Below are 21577 nucleotides of genomic sequence, written 5' to 3' on the forward strand. Positions count from 1 at the left end.
TCCTTTCATCACCTTCCTGGTCTCTCAGTAGTTCGGTACGAGCCTATAGAGAGTTTGAGTGAGTGGTAAAAGGCAGAGAGAGTATAACTATCGCCATTATCAAACACGAGCGCTGAGTGATATTATTTGAGTGTAAACACGTGAGGGAGAGTTTGGTGAGGTTTTCTTTTGTTACTAACAATTTCTTGCAGCAACCATGTCTAACAACGGCGACGCAGATGAGGGAATTCCAGACCGGAGGCTGATGATGCAAGCCATGATAGGAGAAATGCAGAGGATGATGAGGGAAGAGTTGGAGCCGCTACGAGAACGTGTTGAGAGAGTGGAGGAAGGCCAACAAGCTCCCAACAGAGGAAGACGAAGACAGCCTAGGGAGGAGACAGAAGATGAGATGGAGAATGATTTTGAAGAGGAGGATTATAGGAGAGGAGGACGAAACGAGAGAATGTTCGAAAGAAGACATGGAGGAAGGGACAGAGAAGACGGAGGAATTGGTGGCATCAAGCAGAAGATTCCAACATTCCAAGGGAAAAGTGACCCGGACGCCTACTTTGAATGGGAGACCAAAGCCCAGTTTGTGTTCAATTGCTACAACTACACCGAACGCAAGAAGGTAATACTTGCTGCCGCTGAATTCACTGATTATGCTATTGTTTGGTGGGATCAGCTGGTGACAAGTAGGCAACGGGATGGAGAGGAGCCCATAGAGACTTGGGATGAGATGAAGGTCATCATGAGGAAGAGATTCGTGCCTCGCCACTATTACCGAGAGCTCTACCAGAAGCTTCAGCGCCTACGGCAAGGCACTCGCAGTGTTGAGGAGTACTAGCGGGAAATGGAGGTTGCCATGATCCGAGCAAACATCGAGGAAGATCGCGAGTCTACCATGGCCAGATTTATCAACGGGCTGAACCCTGACATAGCGGACAAGGTGGAGTTGCAGCATTATGTCGAGATGGAGGATTTGGTTCACTTGGCCGTCAAGATTGAGAAGCAGCTCAAGACGAGGGGTAGCATGCGGGGAAACCGATTCTCAGAACAACCTGCATGGAAGAAGACCTTCAACTGAGATGAGAAGAGCAGGTTCAAACCACGAGGGGACGTAGCCAAGCCAAGCACTTCCACGGCCCCAACCACATCTAATCCTGGTCCCAGTGCTCAAAAGAAACCGGAGACGTCATTTCAGCGAAATCGTGATATCAAGTGCTTCAAGTGCCAGGGAGTAGGTCACTTCGCGAATCAATGCCCGAATAAGAGGAGCATGATGATTCTTCCGACCGGAGAGATGATTACCGACGATGAAGAGGAAGACCAAGAGTGTACCGGAGAAGAGTCAGACGAGGAAATTGAGGCACCAGCAGAGCTCGTCTTGGTCTCTCGACGAACTATGAACGCGCAGGTTGTACGAGATGATGAGGAGCAGCGTGAAAACATCTTTCACACCAGGTGCCATATTGGTGAGAAGGTGTTCAGTGTTATCGTCGATGGAGGGAGTTGTACGAACATAGCCAGCGTTGCTGTAGTGAAGAAGCTTGGACTTCCCACGACAAACCACCCTCGTCCTTACAAGCTTCAGTGGTTTAATGATGGTGAAGAGGTACGTGTCTACAAACAAGTCCTTATCAGTTTCCGGATTGGCAGCTATGAGGACTCGGTGCTCTGTGACGTGGCACCAATGGACGCGGGGCATATACTTTTGGGGCGGCCGTGGCAATTCGACCGGAGGGTGACTCATGACGGCTACACCAACAAGTACTCCCTCAGGCACAAGAATCGTACCATCACCCTCGCACCCCTTACTCCAAAGCAAGTTCATGAAGATCAACTGAGGATGCAACAAGAGAGGGAAAGGTTTAGGACCCTAGAGAAAGGAAAAGAACCAAGGGATGAGGTAAAAACAGAGAGAAAAAAAGAGAGAGTCCCAGAGAGAAAAGCCGCGAGGGAAGTGGGGAGTGAAAAAAAAGATGGGGTCATGAAAAACAAAATCGGTGAGAGAAAACAAAACAACTTCTTTGCGGGAAAGAGTGATGTGAGGAAAGCCTTCTTTGCCAAACAGCCGATGATTTTACTTGTGTACAAGGAGGCTGCCTTATTCACTAACCAACATGGCGAGGTTCTACCTACTGCCATTGTTTCTCTTTTGCAGGAGTTCAAGGACGTTGTTGTTCGAGATATGCCAACAGGACTACCACCGATTCGGGGGATTGAGCACCAGATTGACCTTGTACCCGGAGCCTCGCTTCCAAACAGACCGGCCTACCGAACCAACCCTGAGGAAACGAAGGAGTTACAACGGCAAGTCGAGGAACTTTTGTCAAAGGGGTACATTAGAGAGAGCATGAGCCCTTGCGCCGTACCAGTTCTATTGGTTCCAAAGAAGGATGGGTCCCAGAGGATGTGCGTGGATTGCCGAGCCATCAACAACATCACGGTCAGGTATCGATTTCCCATTCCTAGATTGGATGATATGCTAGACGAATTACATGGTGCGTGTGTTTTCTCTAAAATTGATTTAAAGAGTGGGTACCACCAAATTAGAATGAAAGAGGGGGATGAATGGAAAACCGCTTTTAAAACTAAACTTGGGTTGTATGAATGGTTAATGATGCCTTTTGGTTTGACTAATGCACCTAGCACATTTATGCGACTTATGAATCATGTTTTGCGTTCGTTCATTGGTAAATTTGTGGTGGTATACTTTGATGATATTTTGATTTATAGCAAGACCCTGGATGATCATGTCTTACACTTGCGTGAGGTATTTATTGTACTCAAACGTGAACAGTTATTTGCTAACCTTGACAAGTGCACCTTTTGCACCGATCACGTTGTTTTCTTGGGTTTTGTTGTAAGTTCAAAAGGAGTGCAGGTAGATGAGGAAAAGGTGAAGGCTATTCAGGAGTGGCCGACGCCGACAAATGCAGCACAAGTACGAAGTTTTCATGGCTTAGCGAGCTTTTATAGGCGCTTTGTCAGAGATTTTAGCACGATCACTGCCCCGCTCACGGAGGTGATGAAGAAAAATGTGGCTTTCGCATGGGGGCAAGCACAAGAGGAGGCGTTCACCGAAATCAAAGGGAAATTAGTCAACCCTCCTTGTCTCGCATTACCTAACTTCGATAAACCATTCGAGGTCGAGTGTGATGCATCCGGCGTGGGAATCAGAGCAGTTCTCATGCAAGATCGACGGCCGATTGCGTATTTTAGCGAAAAATTGAGTGGGGCTACCCTTAATTACCCCACTTACGACAAGGAGATGTACGCATTAATTCGAGCTTTAGAGACTTGGCAGCACTACCTTTTGCCAAGAGAGTTCGTGGTCCACACCGACCATGAGTCACTGAAGTACTTGAAGGGACAACAAAAGCTCAACAAACGGCATGCGCAATGGATGGAATTCATCGAGCCGTTTCCATATGTCATCAAGTACAAACAAGGTAAGGAGAATGTGGTAGCCGATGCCCTTTCTCGAAGGTATGTTTTACTTTCCACTTTAGATGCTAAACTGCTTGGTTTTGAACATATCAAAGAGTTGTATCCAGAAGACCGAGAGTTTAGTGAGATATTTACGAAGTGTGAGAAGATGGCGTCGGGAGATTACTTTAGGCATGATGGATTTTTGTTCAGGCTTGGTAGACTTTGTGTGCCTAGTTGTTCTCTTCGGGAGTTGTTAGTCAGGGAAGCTCATGGTGGGGGCCTTATGGGACATTTTGGGATAGCAAAAACTCTAGGAGTGATCCAAGAGCACTTTTATTGGCCTCGCATGAAGCGTGATGTTGAGAGGATCTGTGGTAATTGTATCACATGTAGAAAAGCTAAGTCGAAAGTTCAATCACACGGTATGTATACACCTTTGCCTATTCTTAGCTCACCTTGGGTAGATATATCTATGGATTTTGTGTTAGGCTTGCCTAGGACTAAGCGAGGTCGTGATTCTGTTTTTGTAGTGCTTTATAGGTTTTCAAAGATGGCACATTTTATCCCATGTCACAAAACCGATGATGCTTCTAATGTTGCTGATCTGTTCTTTCGAGAGATTGTTAGGTTGCATGGCATGCCTAGGACGATTGTCTCGGATAGGGATACCAAGTTCTTAAGTTACTTTTGGAAGACCTTATGGGCTAAGTTGGGTACTAGGTTGTTGTTTTCGACTACTTGTCACCCCCAAACTGATGGTCAGACCGAAGTAGTCAATAGGACCTTGTCGACTTTGTTGAGGGCAATAATTAAGAAGAATATCAAAACTTGGGAAGATTGTTTACCACATGTTGAGTTTGCTTATAACCGCGCTATTCATTCATCTACTAAATTCTCACCCTTTGAGATTGTCTATGGTTTTAACCCACTAACGCCGTTGGATTTATCTCCTATTCCTATGTCTGAGCATGTGAATTTAGATGGTGAACAGAAAGCAAAGCTTGTTAAGCAGCTTCACGAGAGGGCACGACTCAACATTGAGCGAAGAACGGAGCAGTATGCGCAGCAAGCCAACAAGGGCCGCAAGAGAGTGATTTTCGATCCAGGTGATTGGGTCTGGTTACATATGCGCAAGGAGCGTTTTCCTGAGCAACGCAAGTCCAAACTACAGCCGCGTGGCGATGGACCATTCCAAGTTATTCGCAGGATCAACGATAATGCTTACAAATTGGATCTTCCAGGTGAGTATAATGTTAGTGCTACATTCAATGTGACTGACTTATCTCCTTTTGATGCAGATCATGATTTGAGGGCAAATCCTTTTCAAGACGAGGGGAATGATGAGGACATGCCCCAAAAAGAGCCGCAAGCAAAATACCAAGTGCCGGAAGGACCCGTGACGAGAGCTCGAGCGAGGAGATTCAAGGAGGAGCTTAACAATCTGATCATCAAGCTCCAAGACGAAGAAGGGGACAAGCTCGCAAAGGAGAGGATTCAAGGAAGCCAAGAAACACCAATGAAGAACGTTATTTGGGCTGAATTGAATTAGTCAGACTATTCCTATTTTTCTATTTTCAGTTTTTGTTATTTGGCCCAAGACATGTTATTTAAAAAGACCATATATGTTTGTATTGGGCTGGTCCTTTGTTTTTATGTTTATTAGTGCTTAAATAAGGCTAAATGGGCTTATTAGGTTATGGGTCCATGGAGCTGCGAATTTGCCTTCGACCCTTATCGGAGAAAGGTCGCTTAGTCATTTTTCCTTCTATGCAGGATTCACAAGTAGGTAGTGAACCTATTGCAGAGGCTTGGAGTGGACCATCCCTCACAAGTCTCTTAATCCTATCTAGACTGATATGACCAAGTCTTAAGTGCCAGAGGTGTTGTCAATGGTGCCCACAAGAAGAGTTGTAGTCTTTATTTTGAACATTTGATGTAATAAAGTCTCATGAAGACTCTTGCTTGTAATTGCCTATTCATTCATTAATAAAGTTGAAACGTTCATTCAATCTTCCTTGTCTGAAGCTTTATGATAAAACCATAGTCTTTTAGTCCATAAACAAACTTAACAACTTACGAAGAGACAAATGTAGATTTGCATGAACAAACTCTTCGTAGTTTGCTTAAAACGATATATTCGCAATCTTAGGGTCAAAGGACTATTGACCTCAGTATGATTGTTAGAAGAATCTATGATGTCTGGTTATGAGGCATTGAGAGTTTGGGACTCTATAGTTCTTCTAGGTATCTTCCGAAGGTACTGAATTGACCAGTGCACTTCTAGAGACAATATAAGAACAAACCATTTAACCTCTTATGTCTCGAAGTCACTATGTATGAATTGCATCATGCTTACCTTAATCCTGAAATGAGACATGCCATTTCACACCTTAGTATTCTCATTTGAGAAAGTCAAAGTTCGGACTCACTATGTGATTCCGAACAAGGCCTATTGGTGAAGTACTAAGTTGTGAGTCTGTCATGAGTAACTTTGTGAAGTTCTCATAGATATGGAATTCATGTACAAGATTGCTGAAATGCAATGTATGTCACCTCATGCTTTGTTCCTTGGAGTGTGAATAAATGAACTGGCCAGTGTCCAAATTGAGTCTTGACTCTTTTGGATGAAACAATGTGACTTGTTAGCTCCTCGTCAATACATTGTTTCTAACTTATTCACAAGCGACAAAGGAGTTGAGGAAATAACAGCTAGAAGGGTAAAATGGTAATTTAGTAAATCCCGACTAGCTGATGACATTCAGGAAGGGTAAACATAGATAACATTCAGTGGATCCGCTCATCACAATTAGGTCGAATTCTTGAGTAGAAAATAAATTCATTTGAACCGAGAGATTTTCAGTGTCAGCTCTTTAGTGGAGTCAGTTGGCATTAAGCTAAACTTGGAAAAGGTTTGTGAACTTTTGAGTCCAAGTGTTTAGCTAAAGCTTTGTTCATTTGGGTCCATGAGGTCACTGTCACGAATCACATCGATAGGAATAGTTAAACTGGAAGCTAAGCCAAAACAAGAACGAAAATAGTTAAAAGGGTATTTTTGTCTTTTGAGACAAAGGATGAAATGAATGTCAATAAATTTTTTGACAAGGTCATTTTGTGACATGTTTCACTCGGCCATGACTTGATCATTGGGCCTTGTGAATTAATTTCGTTTCATGAGAATTTTATTGAAAATTCTTAATGGGCCTTTCTCATGTTGTCATGAACAAATGAAGAAGCTTCTAGAAGCTCCTTCTAGAGAGACTTGGGCGCCTACCCTAATAGAGAAATAGGAGAGTTTATTTTGTGCATAAATGTATTTAGATACTTGCCAAAAGAAAAAGAGGAAACAAATTTGCATAAGGATGCATAAGGGAATCGGCCACATTGAGAGAAAAGGCAAGCTTTGAACAAAATAGGAAACAAATCAAGGCTTCTAGAAGCCCTAGCTTGGCCGAGTGTCTCAATAGGAAAGAGAGGAATTTTTCTCATGAATATGTGATATTCTATAGAAGAGGAAACTACCTTATTGAAGGTGAGACCTCTCCTATAAATAGGAGCCTCATTTCCTCACAATTCATTCATCCAAGTTTAAGAGATTTGAGAGACTCTCTCTCTAGAACTTGGCCGAAGTCCTCTTCTCTCTCTCTCTAGTTTATTTTCGATTTTTTTCTTGTCTTGGCACCTAGGTCCTCACTCGACCTAGCGTTTAGCTCTGCGACTTCAAGACTTGTTCTTAAGTCGTAGTGTTTAAAAGTGCCCACTCACTGATTCCTTCTTTTCGAGTGATTTAGTGATAGAAACTTTCGTGGTTGCTCGAGTTGCCGAGGAAAGAAAGAGAGACGTGCTGCGAGGGGAGACGAGCGTTGCAACTTTCCAAAAGCTTCTACAAGGTTCAAGCTTCAAGAAAGGTTAGTAACTTTAATAGCTCATATTAGTTTTTATTTACATGCACATGCTCTTGTCTAGGTTAGTAAAAACTAGTTTTACTTAAAAAGAAATTTTTTAAAATTCCGCCGCTTAACGAAGCGTTAAACTTTTTATATTGAAAAACGTGTTTTAAAGATTTTAGAATTTTCGAGTAAATTTTGTGACTAGTTTTATTTTCTTGCTAGTTTCGTTTATTTACTTGAATCGTTTTATGCATGTTGTTATTTCTTTTATTCTATGTTATTACCCTGCTAATAAAACACAAATAAAAGCTTTAAACAATATCTTAAAACGTTCCGTTACACTCGATTCTTTTTCGCACCTAAAAGGACGAAGCTTTAATTTATTTCTTTTTCTTCGAGCTGGAATGTAAACCCGCATTAAAAGCGGAATAACTCTCTGCTCAGAAATCGAAATTTAATGATTCTTGAATCAAATTAAAGCTCTGTCTGTCCTCTGTCCAATGCCACCGGTTTCGGCTGAAAAGGACATCGGAGCCGCCAGATATGGCGATTTTACTCCGAGGTGCGCGGCTGTCTGAAACTCCAGTTTTTTAGAAATCCGGATTTTCAAACCCCACTACCATGAGTTATAGAACTCTAATGAGAAAATTTTCTTGAGCAAAAATGTTTTTCATATGATTATAAACATGATGTGTAAAGATTAAAAGTTTTGATTTTTGAAAGATTTATTGAAATTGAATTTTTACAAAACTAGTTTGAATTTTGAAAAACCGTTTTCACTTTCAAACTTGAAAATATTTTGTCATCCAAATCAAATAAGTTTTCAAAATGTTTTCAAAACTATATCTATATCACATATGTTCAAAATCTATATGCTCTTGAAATTTTGAGTGGGAGGTCTCCTTGTAGACAACCCGAAAAATAAAAAGATGTGTAATCTCAAACTTTCAAGTGTTCGAGTGAGTTGAAGTTCACACTTCCCTCACGCACTTTCCCGAAATAGAAAATAGGAAAAGATCGAGTATGTACCTTGTGCCTTTATGCACTAATACTGCTCTGAACATGTCGATCTAGGATTCTCTTCTAGTTGTCCGCTCTGTCGCTCTCTAACTAGGAAATTTGTTTCCGAACTTATAAGAGTCGATGAACCAACTCCAAAACCTAAGTGGGAGGGTTATATTCGTTGTTTGTAACCCGCGATCCCCAACACTAGTGAAAGATGCAATAACGTGGGACTAAGAGCCGCTCTTGCGACCCTCACTTAAATGTGAGTACTCCAAGGCGTTATTGCTTCGATCATTGCTCAATGAGCTACGTCCGAGAGTGATGCAATGATGGCAAGGCCTCCCCTTGGGGGATTGTTTTTCAAAGCTGATCTTTTGGACTAAGTGGTTGGTTGCACACTTAGGCTCAATCCCTAGTATCCTTCCTTAAGGCTCTGCGAAAGGATATGAGTGATCAAACCAATTTACAAGGTGGCTAGTCAAAATAGATGTATTGACATCTTGGCTTAGCATTAATGATGTGTCATTTACTTATAAATGGAGATTTTTTGCGGCCTTCTCTTGAGGGAGTAAATTATCGTTTGGTTTATAACACCTTTGGGTTTTACAAAAGTATTAATGAAACTTAAATCCTAAACCAAAGACTAATCATAAACTTGTTTCAACTTTTATAGGCAATATGTCTCTCAACCCTCTCTCTACAATTCTTTCCTCGAATAAACTCGAAGGCGACAATTACGTCGACTGGAAACGTAACCTCGACATAGTCCTTACTGTCGACAAGCAGAAATGGGTTCTCACCACCCCCTGTCCTCAAACGAATGATGATTCGACGCAAGAGGAGAAAGACGTCCTGGCAGCCTGGCTTCGATCCGATGAGATTGCGAGATGCTACATTTTGGCATCGATGAACAATGTGTTGCAACAACAACATCGTGATTATGAAACTGCCACCGATATGCTCTACAATCTCCATGAGATGTTTGGAGGGCAAGGACGTCAAGCTAGGCAACAAGCGGTCCGACAATTCATGAACTGTCGTATGAAGGCTGGAACTCCCGTTAGAGATCATATGATGCTGATCATTAGCTATCTCAACGAGATGGAGATTCTTGGATCTGAGATTGATGGGGAGACTAAAATAGATATGATCTTGGAAACTCTCCCCGAAACCTTTGATACCTTCAAGTTGAACTATTCCATGAACAAGCTGGAGTACACTGTTACCGAGCTCATGAAGGAACTTCAAACCGCTGAGGCACTCACTAAGAAAAAGAGGGCTCAAGGAGAAGTACATGCTACTGCCTCCACCTCTGGATCTAAGAAGAGACCTCGCAATGCCGAGAAGAAGAACCAACCTAAGGTTCAAACGAAGAAGAAGGCGCCAAAGGCTCCAAAGGTGGACAAGTCTAAAGACAAGTGCCACCACTGCAATGAGCCTGGTCACTGGCGTAGGAACTGTCCCGCCTACCTCAAAACCAAAGCTAAAGGTATTGTACTTGTTACTGAAGCCTATTTAGTAGCTGATAATGTATCATCGTGGATTATTGACTCCGCTGCTACTAACCATATTTGCTGCTCCTTGACTGGTTTTAGGAAAAGCAAAAGCTTAGAGGATGGCGACTTCTGCTTCAAGTGGGGTGATGAGAGCGTGGTGTCTGCGAAGGCTGTGGGATCCGTGACGCTATCTTTTGAAGATCGAACTTTAAATTTGAATAATGTTTATTATGTTCCTTCCTTTGGGAAAAACCTAGTATCTGTTGCTCAACTTTTCGAGCAAGATTATTATTTAAAGTTTATAAAGAATGGAATTCGTATTTCTTTCTCTAATTCTTTTGTCACTGATGCATGTATGAAGAATGGTCTTTTTTACATCTATCCCACTCAACCTTCTCTCTTAGACACGGAAATAGATAACAATCTAATTAGGGAGCCAAAGAGGATCAAACTTTCTGAATCCTCCGATCTAACAAAATCAACATACCTCTGGCACTTAAGACTTGGTCATATCAGTCTAGATAGGATTAAGAGACTTGTGAGGGATGGTCCACTCCAAGCCTCTGCAATAGGTTCACTACCTACTTGTGAATCCTGCATAGAAGGAAAAATGACTAAGCGACCTTTCTCCGATAAGGGTCGAAGAGCCACTGAGTTGCTGGAACTAATACATTCTGATGTATGTGGTCCGCTCAACCATCAGGCACGTGGAGGATACGAATACTTTGTTACCTTCACTGATGATTACTCAAGATATGGGTTTGTCTATTTGCTAAAACACAAATCCGAGACCTTTAACGTATTTAAGGTCTTTAGGGCTTTAGTGGAAAAGCAAACTGGCAAAGTGATCAAAACCCTTCGATCTGATCGAGGTGGTGAGTATATGTCTGGAGAGTTCGATGACTTTCTTAAAGAAGAAGGTATCGCTTCTCAGCTTACCGCACCTGGCACACCTCAACAAAACGGAGTGTCAGAGAGAAGAAACCGAACTCTTATGGAGATGGTTAGATCAATGATGAGTTACTCATCACTCCCGCTTTCCTTTTGGGGATATGCCCTCGAAACAGCCGCCTACATTCTGAACCAAGTTCCGTCCAAGACGGTTCCTGGTACTCCTTATGAACGATGGACTGGCCGTAAAGTGAATCTTGGCCGCATCCGAATTTGGGGTTGCCCTGCACACGTGCTGAGGCAAAAGACTAGCAAGTTGGCTAGTAGGTCAGAATTGTGCCTGTTTGTAGGATATCCGAAGGAAACCAAAGGTTTTACTTTCTATAGTCCCGAGGACGATAAGACTTTCGTTAGAACGAATGCTCGTTTCCTTGAGGAGGACTTTATGAAGGATGCAAAACCTAGAAGCAAAATTGTGCTTGAAGAAAAGTTGGGTGAGGAAGCTTCTACCTCATCTGTAAGAACTGTTCTTACCCCAACTGAAACACAACCTAACTCAACAGAATCTCGTCAAGTAGTACTTCGACGTAGTGGGAGGGCTGTTCAAAAGCCTGACAGGTACATGTCTTATGGAGACTCTCTTGTAGCCGTCTCTGACATGGATGACCCTGTTTCCTATAGCAAAGCAATGGCTTGTTCTGAATCAAACCTTTGGCTTGACGCCATGAAAGTTGAAATGCACTCGATGTATGTCAACAAAGTCTGGAAACTTGTAGACCTTCCTGAAGGGATTAAACCCGTAGGGTGTACACTACAAGAAATACCACATTTAGCGACGAAACTATTAGCGACGACTTAATCGTCGCTAATAACCCTTTTAGCGACGATAAAATCATTGCTAATTCTTTGGTGCGAAAAATATTGAAGTTTGGCGGCAAAGATAATTAGCGACGACTTAATCGTCGCTAATTCTTTTTTGTCGTCGCTAAGTTCGCGGGAAAATAATTAGCGACGATAAATTCGTCGCTACTTATTTTTGAATTCATTTAGCGACGACTATTTCGTCGCTAAAAATGTTGAATTAATTTCGAATTTTAAAGAGGGAAAAATCCCTCCAATTTAATTAAGACGAAAACATTTAGCGACGGTAAAATCGTCGCTAAAGATTGTTTTATCGTCGCTATACAATTAGCGACGAAATAATCGTCGCTAAAGGTCATCCAATTTATGACGAATTTTAAAGAGGGAAAAATCTCTCCCATTAAATTTAAACGAAATGATTTAGCGACGATAAAATCGTCGCTAAACGTATGAAATTTACTAATAGCGACGATTTAATCGTCGCTAAATGTCTGGTGAACGTAAGTTCATTTAGCGACGAACCGAAATCATTTAGCGACGAAAAAATCGTCGGTAAAGGTCTTTAAATACCAGAAACGCGACCCAGCTCCTCATTCGCTCAGAAACCCTAAATTCTACTTTCTCTCTCTACTTTCTCCCTCCTCCGCTGTGAGAAACGACCGCCGTGTGTCGCCGACGCTCCTCCGCCGTGTACCTCGCCGGTAAGTCTCTCTCATCACTACTTCTCTCTCTCTCCTCACATCTCTCTCCTAAAGTCCCTCTCTCTCCCATTACAGCTCATCCTCCGCCGCTCCTCCGCCGCTCCGCCGCCGACGCCGACGCCGACGCCGCTCCACCACCGACGCCGACGCCGCTCCGCTTCTCTGGCCGCGCGCGCTCTCCCTCTTGATCTTGATCGGTAAGTTTTTTTTTTTAAAAACTATATATATATATATATATATATATATATATTAGTTAGTTAGTTATAGGATTAATATATATTAGTTATAAATTTATGTATATATTAGTTATATAGTTGTATATGATTAATATATATAGGATTATAAACTTTAGTTATAAATTTATTTTAATTAGTTATAGGATTATAAACTTTAGTTATATATTTGTTATAAATTAGTTATAAATGAATTATATAATTTTAGTTATAAATGTTTGTTATATATTTTTTAGTTATAATTTTAGTTATAAATGAATTATATAAGTATAAATTAGTTATAAACTTTAGTTATATATTTGTTATAAATTAGTTATAAATGAATTATATAATTTTAGTTATAAATGTTTGTTATATATTTTTTAGTTATAATTTTAGTTATAAATGAATTATATAAGTATAAATTAGTTATAAATGAATTATATATTTTTAGTTTATAAATTTGTTATAATTTATATTTTTAGAATTATATATTTGTTATACCAAATATAAATTTTATAAATTATAAATGAATTATAAATATTTGTTATAAATTTTATAAATTATAAATGAATTATATATTTGTTATAAATTTTATATTTGGTAAAATTATGTAAAAATAATTAGTTAGTTTATGTAAATTAAATGGAATTGTATTTAATTGTTGTTAGAAATGATTAAAAATGTGATGGATTATGAATTTTAATAATCGAACCACTGAGGTTGGATTTATTGTTAGTTTTAGGACGTTTCTATGCAGGTTTTAAAGTTAAAGGCTTGATGCCGGGTTGTTAAGTTTTTAGGGGAGGTTCTGTCGAAATTTCGGTAGGATCGATCGTGAAATTATAAAATAAAATCCGAAAACTACTAAATTTTGAAATGTTCAATCTATAGGTAAAATGAGTTATCCAAATAGGAATTGGATAATCGAGGACCAACGTTTAAGCGTTGAGTTTGCGGCTGGCATGACAGAGTTCATGGCAATGGCCCGACAACACGTAAATGTCGAAGGACGAGTTAAGTGTCCATGCAAGAGGTGTAACAACGTGTTGATGCAAAAAATTCCTGATATAGAGAATCATCTCTTTATCAGAGGATTTAAGAGGAATTACACGAGGTGGAACTTTCACGGGGAGGAAGAAGATGACGTAATCCAGTATCAGACGGAGTTCAGAGGAGGAGGGATGTTTGATGCTGTACACGATATCTTAGATCACAACGACGTAGACGGTGACGATGACAGTATTGACCCGAATGCAGAATACCAGAGTGGACAGTTCGATGACCTTTTCAGCGACCTGAACACAGAATTATGGCCGGGTTGTATGGAGTATTCGTCACTCTCATTTGTTGTCACGTTGATGCATTTGAAAGTGATGAACAAGTGGACGAATAAGTCGTTTGATCAGCTTCTGAAAGTACTGAAAAAATCTCATCCGATCGACAACACGATTCCAGAGTCACATTATGAAGCAAAGGCGAAATTGCGTCGATTTGGTATGGGTTACGAGTCGATTCACGTTTGCAAACACGATTGCGCGTTGTTTTGGAAGGACAACGCCAATCTAGACGAGTGTCCAGTTTGTAATGAGAGTCGGTGGCTGATGAAAGACGGTGGAAAAAAAGTAGCGCATAAAGTGTTGCGCTACTTTCCACTGAAAGATCGACTTAAGCGACTGTACGCGAGTCGGCACACAGCTCTAGAGATGCAGTGGCACGAGAATGAACGCATTAAAGAGGATGGTGTACTGCGACATCCTGCTGACGGAGCAACGTGGAAGGTGTTGTCGCTGTTTTTCGGACAACTATTTAGGAGCCAACGACGGTTAGACCCAAGGCCGGACCAAGTGGTCTCGTCTTGACTCGAGCGTGTCGGACATGGTATCCCAAGTCGTCCCTTAGTTGTGGATGTCCCTTGAGTTCGTCAGAGTACCTGAAAAGGAGTAGAGAACACATGAACTACAAAGGGGTAACAGGGGGGGTGCCCCTGTTTACCTCTCCGACGCTCAACATTAGTGGGATTGAGGTGGAGTATAGAGGTTTTAGGGTGTTTAGAGGCCAAAGCTTGAGAGAAACGAGCGAGGTATGAGTTCGGCAGCATTTTAGTACTCAAGAATGGATTTTCTGGATCAAGGGAGAGACCCTTGCATTTATAGGCGACCAAGGGGCATTTTGGGGATCCCCTTGGCTGGGAGGCCGGCTCTGACTCGGCCTTGGAGCTTGGAGGCCGGCTCTGACTCGGCCTTGGAGGAAGGCCAGCTCTGACTCGGCCTTGGAGCTGGGAGGCCGGCTCTAACCCGGCCTTGGAGCTGGGAGGCCGGCTCTGACTCGGCGATGGAGGGAGGCCGGCTCTGGGCAAGGCCGGCACTGGAGGAAGGCCGGCTCTGGGCAAGGCCGGCACTGGAGGAAGGCCGGCGCTGGAGGAAGGCCAGCTCTGGAGCAAGGCCGGCGCTGGAGGAAGGCCGGCTCTGGAGCAAGGCCGGCGCTGGAGGAAGGCGGGCTCTAGGCAAGGCCGGCTCTAGAGCAAGGCCGGCCAATGGCCGAGGCAAGACTCTAGAGCCGGCCAATGGCCGAGGCAAGGCTCTAGAGCCGGCCATTGGCCGAGGCAAGGCTCTAGAGCCGGCCAATGGCCGAGGCAAGGCTCTAGAGCCGGCCAATGGCCGAGGCAAGGCTCTAGAGCCGGCCAATGGCCGAGGCAAGCCTTGGGCCGGCCATTGGCCGAGGCAAGCCTTGGGCCGGCCATTGGCCGAGGCAAGCCTTAGGGCCGGCCAATGGCCGAGGCAAGCCTTGAGCCGGCCAATGGCCGAGGCAAGCCTTGGGCCGGCCATTGGCCGAGGCAAACCTTGGGCCGGCTGCATGGGCCTTTGACTTGGCTCTTGGTTTGGGCCGGGCCCTGGTTGGGTCAGGGCCTCGCCGTTCAAGACCCCGTACCGGCCACGAGGGTCGAGGAAGTGCCTTTGTCCTCGTTGGCCCTAGACGGGCCGACAACAGAAGGAGATCGACCGAAAATATCCCATGTTTGCGACAGAACCGAGGAACGTCCAGCTTGGACTTGCCGCCGATGGTTTCAACCCATTTGGTGACATGAGTTTATCGTACAGTATGTGGCCGGTAGTCTTGACTGCGTACAATTTACCGCCGTGGTTGTGCATGAAAACATCGTACTTGATGTTAACATTGCTTATACCAGGTCGTAGTGCGCCGGGTAAAGACATGGATGTTTTCTTACGACCGCTGATTGATGAGCTGAAGGAATTGTGGGAAACCGGTGTTGTGTTGAGAGATGGTTCGACCGGTGAGCTATTCAGGTTGTTTTCCGTACTTCTATGGACGGTGAATGATTTTCCAGCGAGAAGCAGTTTGTCGGGATGGAGTGGTCAAGGGTACCTTGCTTGTCCGACGTGTAACAACGACACACCATCTTTCAAGGCTCGAAACAAGATTGTTTACTGCGATCATCGTCGATTCTTGCCGTTGTTACACCCGATGAGGAAGAGCAAACTGTACAAGGTACGAAATGAGAAACGACCACCACCAGTGAGAAAATCAGCGAGCGATATACTTCGACAATTGCGATTAGTGGGAGATGCAACCCCGGGGAAGCACCCTGACTTCGGCGGGAAGAAACGAAAGCGCGATGCGAGTGAGCTGAATTGGACAAAGAAAAGTATTTTCTTCGAGTTGCCGTATTGGTCGAGTCTTACGCTGAAGCATAACCTCGATGTAATGCATATAGAAAAGAATGTATGCGACAATCTTCTGGGTACCTTGCTGAACATCGAGGGGAAGACGAAAGACACAGATAAGGCGCGGTTGACTTTGGCGGACTGGAACATAAGGCACGAGCTTCATTTATACCAAGAAGGAGATAGATGGATGAAACCGCCTTCGTCATACACTCTGACACCTTCAGAACGGAAGCGGTTTACTGAGTTCTTGAGATCTGTCAGATTTCCAGATGGTTTTGCGGGGAATTTGAAGAAGAATGTTACCGCGGATGGGAGGTTGACGGGTTTGAAGTCTCACGATTGTCACGTGATTATGCAGCGCCTATTGGCTCCTGCTATTCGTCCTTTTCTGGAGCGAACAATTCGAGATGCCATAATAGAGCTCTGCAACTTCTTCAGACTTATTTGCTCTAGAACGCTGGTAATTTCAGACATTGAGAAGGCGCAAGAGGATGTGAAGCTTATATTGTGTAAGTTGGAACGAATTTTCCCGCCTGATTTCTTCACAATCATGGTTCATTTGGTAATGCATCTACCGGAGGAGGCAATTAACGGAGGTCCAGTTCATATGCGGTGGATGTACCCATTTGAGAGATACCTTGGAACGCTCAAGAACTTTGTGCGTAATCGAGCTAGACCAGAGGGTTCAATTGCCGAAGCCTATGTTGTAGATGAAGCATTGACATTCTGCTCAAGGTATCTAGAAGGCGTTGAGAATCGTTTCAACATGCCCCAACGAACAGACGTCGCGTCTAACTTCGAAGGTGTCGAACGGGAGTTATCGGTGTTTCAGTCATCAAGTTGTCGGCCTTACGGGAAGATGACCACGATACGCTTAGATGAGAATATACGATTGCTCGCTGAGTGGTACATTTTACGAAATTGTCCCGAAATTGACGATTTCATGAGGTAAATGAGTGAAATAAATGAACTTGAATTATATTTATACGAAGTGATGTATTAAATGAACATGAATTTTATTTCAGTGAACACATAGATCTCATGGAATTAGAAGGTCGGCCAGATGTTGAAGAAGCGCATCGACTTGAGTTCCCAAAGTGGTTTTGGGAAAAGGTATTTCACTACCAAACTCAAAAAATATGAGATAATTACTAACCGACTCGTTAATGGTTGTATGTAGGTATTTCGCATGAGCCAAGACGGATTATCCGTTACCTCCGAATTATATGCATTGGCATTGGGACCACATTTCGCACCACAGACGTATCCGTGTTGTGTAGTGAACGGGGTTAAATTTATCTCTCGTCAACGTGATAGCAGAAGAACAACTCAGAATAGCGGGGTATGTGTACCAAGTGAAGGAGGTCACGACTTCTACGGTCAAGTAGAAAACGTCATTGTCTTGACGTATCAGAACAATTGTCGCGTCGTCTTATTTCAATGTTGTTGGTTCGGTGATCAAGATCCGAGGAAAAGAACACGCAACGACAATAACTTGACAAGCGTGTATGTGGCAAAAGAATGGTACAAAGACGAGCCATTTATTTTGGCAACTCAAGCGAAACAAGTTTTCTACTTGGAAGATAACTTGAATGGTCCTGATTGGCGAATCGTCGAAGAGTGTAATCATCGAAATGTGTGGGATCTTCCTGATATTGACCTCATTCTTGGTCAATCTTCGTCTTCCGTTCAGTTGTCAGTAGAACCGTTAGATTTAGATTCACTGTCAACGCGTCATCAGTCTGCGATACCAGAGCCCGTGAGCAACGACGCAGTGAACTTGTTGGAGAATATTGAAGAAGAAGAGTTTATCGATGATGAAGAAACTGAGGACGAAGATTTGATGGAAGAAGATGATTTGTCAGACGACGATGATTGATAGTATATAACGTTTTTCATTTACTTACTAAATTAATTGATTTAAATCATTAAGAATGCATAACCAAATATTTTTTTTTTGAATTTCAGATGGCTGCGGCTACAGGAGCTGGAGGCAGCGGAGGCGGGGATGACTTCTTAGCCCGTCTCCCGAATTATTGCCAGTCGGCGCCCGTACGTGATGGCGTCGAAGAAGAAGACGAGGATATCGAACCGGCCGTGCGTGGGCCGACGGTCGGGCTTCGATCTGAGCGTGCACGGCGCCCCGGGGTGAAGGAAGTCGTTGTTTATAACGAGGAGTTTCAGTCGTTCTTGCAGCCAGAGCGCGAGATGGATCCGGATCTCGCGACGTTCGCGAACACGCTCGGGTTGGTCGTCCGAGACAAGATCTCGCCTACGGTCCCAAGGTGGACGAATGCGAACGTGGGGCCGGCGAAGGAGGCCGAGATCCGAGCAGCGATTCGAGACAAGTACGACATTCGAGTCGATGGTGATGCAACCGGGAAGAAGAAGGCGATTGTCGATGCGGCAATCATTCGAGACGCGAAGACTCGTCTTCGCGATTGGAGGCATACATTGCGGTCGTGGTTCGACATCGACTGCAAGAGCAGCGTACAGGTGGCGCGGTCGCTGAAACCGAAGACCGTTAAGCTCGACACCGAATGGGAGACGCTGATACAACGATATACGAGCGATGAATTTAAGGTAATATCGAATCATTTACGTTACTCGAATGTTTATTAAACGATTTGTTATTTACGTGTACGTTTACTTATATTACAACAGGCTATACAAGCGAAGAATAAGGCGAATCGCGCGAAGAAGAAGACGAAGACTCGACAGGGGACGATTGGGTTCTCGACCCACCGCATGAAAAACGTAAGTTTTATGTTTATATGATACATCAAATCATTAAAATTATCTAACACTTGAAGTTTTGTTTACATGCAGAAGAGCGTCGAGACAGGCGCATTCGAGAGCTTGTTTGCGAACTACAAGCGCCAACATCAGTCCGACAAGTCTGAATGGCTGACTCCTGAAGCCTCCGCACGTTATGTAAGTTTACATTTATTTTTCTTATTTTTCGATTAATATATACTAACTAGTTAATTATATCAGGATCGACTGGTCGCTAGGTTCAACACGTTGCGAGCGGAGGCTGAGCACCAAGGAGCGGACGTTGATATTTCCGTTCTAGAGCAGCAGGCGATCCGCGATATTATGGGTTCGCGGACTGATCACTTGACCGGCGTCGGACGTTTGGTGCCACAGGGAGCACGGATGGCGGCTGAAGTCGCCGAAGTCTACGGTTCGGAGGCTGGGACGTCGCAACCAGGATATGTCTCGCAGGAGGTGTTGGCATCGACCCTCGCCGCGTTCGCCGAGACAATACAGAGTCAGGTGCCCGGCCTCAACCTTAGCTCGTTCATGTCCCAATTTCCGCAGAGTTCGCAGCAGGCTCCGTCATCCCACAGCCAGCAGACTCCGACGGCCGACGTCCACACTCCGACGCCCGACGTCCGCACTCCGACGGGCGGCCAGCAAAGGACTCCCGACGCCAGCCAGCAGACGACGCCCGGCGGACCAAGTCAGTCTACTCCGACGCCGCAGCCTGCAGAACTTCAGCGCCAGCAGAAGAGCGTTTCTCGTCGAGGAAGGGGAAAACGAGTGGCGGGACGACAAAGCAAACGTCGCGACTAGTGGTTTATTAGTTCTTTTGTGTATTTATTATTTACATATTTCTCGATAACCGAAAACGTACGTAACCGGATTTTATATAGTTGTTGATTTGGATAATATAATTTAGTTTTTATATGATTTTTCATTTTAGAATTTCACAACAAAAAAACCGTAAAAAAAAATAATTAACGACGAAAAAAAAATAATAATAATAATAATTAGCGACGATAAAATCGTCGCTAAATATCATTCACACAACGTTTTAGCGACGACTTTGTCGTCGCTAATTGGCGCGGGAAAAATTCCCGCGTGAATTAGCGACGACAAAATCGTCGCTAAAACTATGTTTCACAACGAAAAAAACTTCTCGTCACAACATTTAGCGACGACTTTGTCGTCGCTAATTGACGCGGGATTTTTTCCCGCGGTAATTAGCGACGACAAATTCGTCGCTAATTGTCTGTTTCAAAATGAAAAAAAACTTCTGGTTACAACATTTACGGACGATTTTATCGTCGCTAATATCGTCGCTAAATATTTACCGACGATTAAATCGTCGCTAAATATATTTAGGCACGGCGAATTAGCGACGACTTTTATCGTCGCTAATATCGTCGCTAAATACATTTAGCGACGATTTCAGGGTTATTACCGACAAATAAAATCGTCGGTAAATGTTGTAAATGTTGTAGTGGTAAGTGGATATACAAGAAGAAAAGGGGTCCTGATGGGAACGTCGAGACGTTCAAAGCACGACTTGTGGCAAAGGGTTATACCCAACAAGAAGGGATTGACTATGAAGAAACCTTCTCGCCAGTCGCAATGCTTAAATCCATCCGCATACTCCTATCCATAGCTGCAGCTCTCGACTATGAGATCTGGCAAATGGATGTCAAGACAGCCTTTCTGAATGGCAATCTTGACGAGCGCATTTACATGGCTCAACCAGACGGTTTCGTGGATAAAGGTCAAGAGACCAAGGTTTGTGAGTTGCTTAAATCCATTTATGGACTAAAGCAAGCATCTAGGTCATGGAATATTAGATTCGATGAAACTGTAAAGAGCTTCGAGTTTGAACAGTCAATAGATGAGCCTTGTGTTTACAAGTTAATACACGAAGGTAAAGTTGTGTTTCTGGTACTGTATGTCGATGATATACTACTCATTGGTAATGACGTGGGTAAGTTATCTGAGGTTAAGGTCTGGCTAGCAAAGCAATTCGACATGAAGGATCTAGGAGAAGCCGCGTACATTCTGGGGATCCAAATCTTTCGAGATAGGAAAAACCGGACCCTGTCGCTCTCTCAAGCATCTTATATTGATAAGGTGATGGATCGCTTCTCGATGCAAGACTGCAAGAGGGGTCAAACACCCTTTAGGCATGGAGTTTCACTCTCTAAGGAGCAGTCTCCCAAGACTGCACAAGAGATTGAAGACATGAGGAAAATTCCTTACGCCTCTGCCGTAGGAAGCCTTATGTATGCTATGCTTTGCACTAGACCTGACATCTGTTTCGCCGTTGGCGTAGTTAGCCGTTTCCAATCCAACCCTGGACCCGAGCACTGGATTGCTGTTAAGCATGTTCTTAAGTATCTTCGAAGAACTAGGAACTTGATGCTTACATACTCAGGTACTGACCTGACTATGACGGGATATACCGACTCCGATTTTCAAGCGGATAAGGATTCCAGGAAATCCACTTCGGGATCTGTGTTCATCCTTAATGGTGGAGCTGCTGTGTGGAGAAGTATTAAGCAATCTTGCATTGCTGACTCCACAATGGAAGCAGAATATGTGGCTGCTTGTGAAGCATCCAAAGAGGCTGTATGGCTTAAGAAATTCCTTAAGTATTTGGAAGTT

General features: G+C 43.5%; 1 protein-coding gene across 1 annotated transcript; it reads left to right on the forward strand.

Moving 5' to 3' along the window:
- Positions 1–18127: 18127 nt before the first annotated feature.
- LOC149383399 (uncharacterized) lies at positions 18128–19738 on the forward strand. Its single transcript, XM_089627777.1, has 4 exons — positions 18128–18742; positions 18824–18916; positions 18989–19093; positions 19157–19738. The coding sequence occupies exons 1-4, from the start codon at positions 18128–18130 to the stop codon at positions 19736–19738; spliced, it is 1395 nt and encodes a 464-aa protein (XP_089483903.1).
- Positions 19739–21577: the final 1839 nt, after the last annotated feature.

This window comes from Urtica dioica, chromosome 10, assembly GCF_054948205.1.
Source record: "Urtica dioica subsp. dioica isolate 48M chromosome 10, U.dioica_male_clone48M_v1_H2, whole genome shotgun sequence".
In the NCBI taxonomy this organism is placed as follows: Eukaryota; Viridiplantae; Streptophyta; class Magnoliopsida; order Rosales; family Urticaceae; genus Urtica; species Urtica dioica.

Excerpts from the sequence above, each read along its gene's own strand:
- LOC149383399 (XM_089627777.1), top strand. The coding sequence starts at position 18,128 with ATGGCTGCGGCTACAGGAGCTGGAGGCAGCGGAGGCGGGGATGACTTC. Across the intron at positions 18,917-18,988 it reads CGACCCACCGCATGAAAAAC|AAGAGCGTCGAGACAGGCGC; the intron begins GTAAGTTTTATG and ends GTTTACATGCAG. Across the intron at positions 19,094-19,156 it reads CTGAAGCCTCCGCACGTTAT|GATCGACTGGTCGCTAGGTT; the intron begins GTAAGTTTACAT and ends TAATTATATCAG.